Consider the following 8,071-nt stretch of genomic DNA (forward strand, 5'->3'; position numbering starts at 1 on the left):
CCAATGAAATTAGCTCAATGTTTAATAGATGTAATTTTATAGTTCAAGAGTTCAATGGTTCAAAATAAAATTTAAAAATGCCATAAAATTTCTTGCAAAAAGTACAAGAATGAATTTATACATTTGATATACTATAATGTCTATTAATTTATTGATAAATTTATGGTGACTATATCTATTGTCATATTTATTAACTGCCGGTACAATTGTAATTTATCATTTTTATGTATTTTTTATATCTAAAAATAAATTTTATATACGAAATATTTTATATGTTTAAATGTTTTTACACTCTTATTAGTTAAAAATTGAAATTTTTATATTTTTATATTAATTTTATAATATATATTAAAGAACAATATTTGACTTATGCTTGTGGGAATCTAATAAAAAACACAAACTATAATTTTTTTTTTTTTTCGCCATTACATACTATATATGAGCAATATTCTAGACCGCTTTTGCAACATCCTACTAGTCAACACCTCCTTTGAATGTGATAGGAATTGGAATTACGACAGCTGATGACGGGTCTAGAGACCTTTTGCCTTGAGAAAAGCTCTTATAGGAGAGGGTGTTGAGGTCCTCTTACTAGTTCCTACTTCGCTTCAAGAATGTAGCTGAATATAGCTGTTGGAGCTAGTTGCCTCTTTGTAGCTGTTCTTCGTCTTATAGCTGTTCTACTTCCTGGTGCTCTTAGGACTAGGACTCCTGAGCAGTCTATATTCACATAATAGTGCAATTGAAGCAGATTTATATAATTACTATTCTAAATATAACATCAAAACCCATTAAAGGAAATCCAACCAATAAAGGGAGCAATTATAATTAAAACTACTCCTTTCATTTTCTTTATTAGGAGAAAACAGAAAAAGCTCAATGAATAAGTTAGTTAATCCAATTTCTCTCTCCTAATTTTATCTAAAATGCCCTTAATCATAGTTTATTACAAAATTAATAATTGTGAAGCTAAAATGGAATTAGGGAGTCCCAAAAAACGCATTAATTGTGTTTATTTCTCTCAAACATTAAAAGAAAGCAGACAAGATGGCTTCTTTGAAGTGTCAAAAAAATTTAAACTTTCCATTTTAATATTGTAATTAAATTTAAATAGCGCACAATTACTTTAAAATAAGTTCTAAAATAGCTAAACTTGGTCTCAAATTTTAATAATATAGCTAAATTTAATGGGTTCTCACATTAAGAGAACAATTTCTGCCCATTTTTTATGTTTACGCGCCCAAGATTAAAAAATTTTTTGTGGCCAACTTTTTAAAGTTAGACAATGATTGTTCAACTTTCTAAAAAATGGAGAAGCCAAAATTTTAGAATTAACTTCTTTAAAATTTTAAAAATTTTCAAAAAATGAATTTGAATCTATGTTTATAATTTGTTTCTCCCAAATTAAGAAATTCCTGGCCATTTTTGTAAGGTTGCAGCCATAATAAAATTAAATTGGGGTCAATTTACTCGATCACACTACGAAACTCCTCAACTCCGCAGCCTTTTGATTAGTGTATTGGTTATGCCTCCATGGAAATCAAGGAACAATTTTGCTAATGTACATAAATGGGTTCAAAATAATAAACAATAAATAAGAAAAAACAAAAAAAAACAAAAACAAAAACATTTACAGACCACATCGAAAGTGTTCCTATTAATCTAAAATTGTGCTCATATATTTGAGGTCCAGCCTTTGATCTAGGTTATTTCAGAAAATTAACATGTAATAATTTCTTTTTGTTCCCAAATTATTAAATTTACCATCACATATATCAATTTCTCTGCTTATCAGTAATAAATAGAGCTCAAAACTTCGAATTTAATGCAAAATGCAATTAATCCACGGGTTTTGAAGAGTATTAAATACTAACAAAAATGTTTCTGCCACTTTTCTATTTTCTCATGTTGGACGACAATTATAGGAAAACTAATTCAGGGGCAAGCTAGTATTTCCATTTTGGCACTATACTTTGTTGGATTATTCCACATCGGTTGTGAAAAAGGTTGGTGATCAAGTTATAAGTGTGAGTGAAAGTCTCACTTTTTGAGCTAACTTTTGGGATTGAGAAGGTCTAAGATCACCCATCAGTGGTATCAGCTGATACCCAACATACTTCTCAATTAGAGTAACTTAGATCACATTTCTCTATATATAAAAGAAAATGCTTAAAAAAAAAGCATTTTTCTAAATAAAAAAGAACGGAGGGAGTACAAATTAAAGGATCACATTATAAACACAAATTTTGCATTAGAATGACATTATAATAATTTTGAAATATTTGTAAGTGCAAAATGACATGGTATACAAAGGCCACTTGCAACCAACTATTGTCTCCTATAGATAGGGACAACCCTCTAGCTGATCAGATATCAGATGAAATACCTAGAGGCCCACTCTCTATCAAAGTCACACACTACAGTAAATCTGCCATCTCCTTTAGTCAAAGTTGGTAATGAATCTATTGGGCATGTTGAAATTTACTACTATATATTTAGATTTTATTTTTAAAAGTGAATTAGAAATATTAATGGGTCCATATTTTCAATTGAAACCCTCTAAACTTGCGTGTGATACGTAATTTTATATAATTTTGTCTTGATTTTGCACTAAATGAACCAAAAAAAAATGAACCAAAAAAAAAGTCTAATTTTTGACAGAGAAAAAAAATAATTATTTGTAATATTTTCAATTGATAAAATTATTACTATTAACATTATTGTCTTACTAAGAATAAAACTATTAAATATTAAAAATTATTTTTTATTCTTTTTAAAAGTGGTAATCCTCTAAATTACCATTAACATTATTGTTTTATTCTTATTCATAATCTTATTTTACAAATTAAATTAATGGAAAACATATTTTTATTCAAGTTTTTCAATCCAAGATTCTTTTCCTTCTGTAAGATGAAAATAGATAATTAAGAACATATAGAAATGTAAACATAATCAAATTTAAATTGATTTCTAGTTTTTAGTCTCTTTTTTTTTTCTCCTTTGCACATTCTAACAATTAAGACTGCAAAATAAGTAATTTGCATATTTGACAATTGTCATTTACAATTTTTAATTAGAAAGAATTATAACTGCTTTACAAGCTCCAATAATCCAATAGTCAAAATATGTTATCGAATATTATAAAAAATAATATTAAGTGTTTCGACAAAAATTACTTAAAAAGCAGTTGTCCAACACAGCTTATATGGACTATTATATATATCTCATTCACAAACCCTCAAATAATCCATTTCTTAGACTAGTGTGATCTCAGTAGTCAAGAGTGATTAAAAAGTTGATTATCGTAAGTACATACTAATACACACATACAAGTCAGAATAAAAAAAAAAAAAAAAAAAAAATGAAAGCTGATCAACCAGTCCTGTTTATGCTTAAGCCCTGAAAAAGCCAATGTGGCTGTTTTCTTTCATGATCAAACGTTGCAGTGCTAGAGCTACTCATAGGTGTTGTCGGACCACTACAATCCTCTGCTCTTTCAGCCGGAAAATCAAGCTCCTTCATACGCCTATTCCCCGGTTCTTGATTCAGCGACGCTCTCTTCTTGCTTGTACTACCTCCAATACTCAATGTAAGCTCAACTTCAGTATCTTTGTAAGGAATATTATCATCAACTACACTAACTGCAGTTGATATATCTTCCTCTGCAGGCCTTTCAAGATCCAATCCTCTTGCTATTCTTATTATATTCTCGCCGGAGCAACTACCGCTTCTTTCTCTTGGGCTTGGATCATCTCTCAAGTTTTCAACGTTAATACTACTATACTGATAACTGCTTTGGATAATATCTGGAGTAGCCATAGGACTCCAGTACTTTTTAGTTTGTTTAATTTCCTTTCTTAGCTCTTCCATTAGCATCTTTTGAACACTGTACAGTCTGTGTAGTTCCCGTACCTGTAAGTTACTGTTTCTTGTTAAATTTCTAATATACTGATAGTAATGAGAATGATTACCTAGACTCGGTCTATGGACCGACAATGGATCGAATCAATAAAAAAGTACATATTTTTTGGGAAAACAAGGGTTTTTCTAACCATTTTTGAAACATTCTATTATAATAGGTTTGATCTATGGATAGACCCATAGAACAGATAATAAAAACATTTATCCCAACCAATTATACTTGTCTAGACCGGGACATCACAGACGTGCAGCCAGACCGAAATCTAACCGCATCGCCAACTATAGACATCATTATGTACAGAACAACAAGTGTCTTAAAATAAGAGTTTAGAATGTTAATTACCTGATGTTTGAAGGTATCTTCATGCACCTGCATTGTTTTTCTAATGAAATCTATGTTCTGGTTTTCAGGCATTCTACAGTCAACTCCAGTAATTTTGAAGTCAATGTTCAGTCCTCTACTTTGCAAATGATCCACAAAATCAACATTAAAGCTGGTGCTATTTGATGAAGGTGCTAGAAGATTTCTTGCATATTCAAGTTTAGTTCCCATCCCTGAAATGATATTAATAATCATATTTCCGATAAGAGCATGTATAGGTGGTTAGAGTCTAACCAGGTTAATCTGAATTAAAAACATAAAACACGAATTTTCGCCGGTAAATTGTGATTGATATTAAAGATAGAGAGAAGGAAAAGCTGACAAAAATTAACAACTGAAGTATGTAACATTTTAAGTAATTCAAATTCCAATCTTGCTAAACAAGAATTCAGATGAAAGAAACTGAAGAAACATATCCTAAAACATAAATACATTAAGATCTATTTCTTGAAATTCACTCATATTTAATTTATATAATAATCTTATCTCCAAAAATTGTGGGTTTGATTCTTCTCTTATAAGTAGGCACTTATAGTCATCTTTTTCTATTATATTCTAAATAATTATGTTTGCAGAAATATTAAAATAATTTCGAATTAATATTTAGTTCATAGGATACGACGAAAAATAATAAACTATTTTTATTTTTGAAGTCAAATTAAAAATAAGTTACACAAATTCATTCTATTAATTAAGATAGACATTCAAATTAAGTCAGACACGAAATTAGAAAATGCTAAGTTTTAAAAAAATCCGATTCATCTAATCCGTAATTTTCCTTATAAATCAAAACTCAGTAGATAGAAAGTGAAGATGTCTAAGGGAGAAATGGAGGGTGGGGGACAAAAGGAACGGAGAAAATTGCATTGGAAGATATGAAAGTGTCAAAAGAATAGTGCCTAGACAAGGAAAAAGAATGTAAAGTGAAAATGGGATGTAGGCAATAGAGAGACCAAATATGGGCTGTGGGTCTTTCTCTCTCTGGAAGTGGTAGAACCATCACTAGCGAAAGAAAGAAAGAACAGTAGAAGTCTTTATCATCTTCAAAAATTGTTCTAGAAAAATGTCAAGTTGTTTCTCTTCATTCCAAAAGACAAAGCCTTTTCATGTCTATCCACATGATGCAATCACACTAATAGTGATAAAAATTTATTCTTTTGATGTAACTTCTCCTTTTCTATTTTAAGACTTAAACCTACCAAAATAAGAATATAAATTCAATAATAACTTAATCAAAGTAAATAAATCTTAATTACTCCTACTAAAAAAATCATGAATATGCTTAATTAGTTTATATATTTGAAGCAAGAAGCTTGAAAATTCTTACCACAAGAAATCAAGAAAGAGCAAGAACATATATATAATTATCTTCCCAAGAATTGAAAAATCGTTGGAATTATAAGAACAAAAGAAAACAGAGAGAGAGAGAGAAAAACCCAAGTAATGAATTGATAAGTGTCAGAATTACCTGCAATAAAAAGTGACCGGATGGCGAATATCTCCGATGAGGATCATTGAACATGTTCTTCCTTTTTAATGCGAAAGCCGACGTCATGAGCTTCCATAATTCATGGTTTTAGGGAATTAGTGTGGACGGAGCAATCTAAGAAGTAAAGAGAATTACTAATATTTTTGTTGAAGATAAAGATAAATGACTTGGAAGCACCAGCGAGAATGACGATCTCTTTCTTTGACAGCCCAGAAATACTAATCTCTCTCTCTCTCTCTCTCTCTTAACTTAGAGAATCAACAAAGCAAGCCTGTTTCTAAAAAATTATAATCATTATCTTAATAATTTAAGCTTGACAGGCTGTGAAGGAAGCAGGCAAGAAAAAAGCTTGGACTATATAATAATATATGCATTAAGAGAGACAGGGTGTTATATATATATATGTGGGATCAGGGAAGTAATTCTTTAATGTTCAAATTAAAATGTAAAAAAATTAATCCATAAATGTTTGAAAAAGAGATTCAATATCGATTCACGAGTTTTTGGTCCAAAATATTATTGATCTGCTAATTTAATAACGATAACAAATAAGGATTTGAGTGTTAAAGAAAAAGAAAAGGAAAAGAAAAATAATCAAGATTAATAATTATTTTAAATGACAATCACCTATCGACTGAATGAATATATGAGAAATAAAGATACATTCAGTATATCCAAGTATTTTCTTTCAAATATACGTATAAAAAAGAAATATTATACTGTATTTATTTGAGTTGGAATAAGGAGTACTAGAGAATATAGAAGAGAGAGAAGATGAAAGAAAGGGTTATGGGACCACAAAAACCAGAAAATAAAAACAAATGACACTCCTGAACATAAGCCAATGTAGGGCAATGAACAAGATATTCCAGACAAAGTGTTTGCAGGAAAATCAAGAAATGCATGAATGATGGAAAAGCTGTTGCCTCTTAATTTAGTATTTCAATGCTCGCTATTCTCCCTTTTAATTTAACCCTAAGTCTAGTTGGGAATTAGATTTGTTGTCTACTTGATTATGACTTAAAATGATTAATTTAGTCCTCTTACATCATTTTCATTTATGCATATTATCATTTCTCAATTTTAATTTATATTCTTTAAATATCATTTTCAATTTATATTCTTTAAATATCAATTTTAGTACAACTAATATTTCTTATAAAAGAGAGAGAAAAAAGGTGGAGTAAAAGAGTGAAGGGAAAATTTAATTAGATGATAATATTTTTATTAAAAAAAGTTAAAATTATCGATCAGGTGTCATCTAATTATTAGTTTTCTCACTAATATTAAAAATAAGAAGTTTTCAGTTTAAGTTATTTGGATCGTATGAGTGTTCACCAATTTGATAAGCTAAAATGAGGATTATCTCTTATTGTAAAACTCATAATATTACACAAGTTCATCGAGCCTCTCAATAAATAAATAAAAAAAAGATTAAAGTTACCTGATTATAATGCAATTCCACATTCATTTTTTTATCAGAATTAGGCATAAGATATAATTGTATTACACAAAGATATATTTGATGAATTTTAAGTAATAATTTATAATTTGAGAGATTATATTATACCTGAGCAGTGATAGTTGATTTTTACAAGTACTATAATATACCTAAGTAATAATTTCTTTCCTTGTAAATTTTTACAAATACTATAGTTTTAGAATTCAGCATATGAAAAAAAAAATCTTGATTTTAAAAAGAAATTTTGGGAAAATCTTTTATTTGCCATACTTATATTTCATTTCATATGATTGATTCCATTTGATGATTTTTTTTATATATATTTCTCTTTTTTTCAATGAATTTTGTAGTAAAAATGTAAAAAGTTGTTGAAACTTTATTGTAGTGTATCAAATTTCAGCAGCTGGGTTGGGACTTGAGTTGTACATATTATTGGCTCCATAGCACTGGTGATTGGTAAACTCTTCACATGAACAGTGGCATTAATAGTCATCTCAACTACTTTCAGAAAATAATCACAGTATTTGTCCTTCATTTGACCCACATTCTCTTACGCTACTGCTACTGTCTATCTTGGCAATGGATGGGCACTGGTTACAAGGTTTCGGTTTTTTTTTTTTCCGCCCATTAAATACTATGTATGAGAAATTTATTACAATATGCACTCAGACACTCTCGTAATTAAAGAAGACTCACGTAATTACAATTTTAAATATAAACTGCATTAAAATCAATTAAGGACAAAGAAGGCGAAGATTGTCGCAACTCTCAAGTTACCATATTCATAACATAACTTATTTCCCTGACAATCTCTAAA

The 8,071-nt window shown here is 29.2% G+C and overlaps 1 protein-coding gene across 1 annotated transcript; it reads right to left on the reverse strand.

Annotated features, from left to right (window-relative positions):
• Positions 1-3,265: 3,265 nt before the first annotated feature.
• LOC105636487 (ras guanine nucleotide exchange factor Q-like protein) lies at positions 3,266-6,284 on the reverse strand. The gene is made up of 3 exons (XM_012219765.4): positions 5,772-6,284; positions 4,265-4,476; positions 3,266-3,912 (listed from the first exon to the last, which is right to left on the reverse strand). The coding sequence occupies exons 2-3, from the start codon at positions 4,472-4,474 to the stop codon at positions 3,373-3,375; spliced, it is 750 nt and encodes a 249-aa protein (XP_012075155.1). The 5' UTR covers positions 4,475-4,476; positions 5,772-6,284; the 3' UTR covers positions 3,266-3,372.
• Positions 6,285-8,071: the final 1,787 nt, after the last annotated feature.

The sequence above is a fragment of the Jatropha curcas genome, chromosome 8 (assembly GCF_041381405.1).
Source record: "Jatropha curcas cultivar XTBG-Jc1 chromosome 8, XTBG_Jcur_1.0, whole genome shotgun sequence".
In the NCBI taxonomy this organism is placed as follows: Eukaryota; Viridiplantae; Streptophyta; class Magnoliopsida; order Malpighiales; family Euphorbiaceae; genus Jatropha; species Jatropha curcas.

Excerpts from the sequence above, each read along its gene's own strand:
- LOC105636487 (XM_012219765.4), bottom strand. The coding sequence starts at position 4,474 with ATGGGAACTAAACTTGAATATGCAAGAAATCTTCTAGCACCTTCATCA. Across the intron at positions 3,913-4,264 it reads AAGATACCTTCAAACATCAG|GTACGGGAACTACACAGACT; the intron begins GTAATTAACATT and ends AGTAACTTACAG.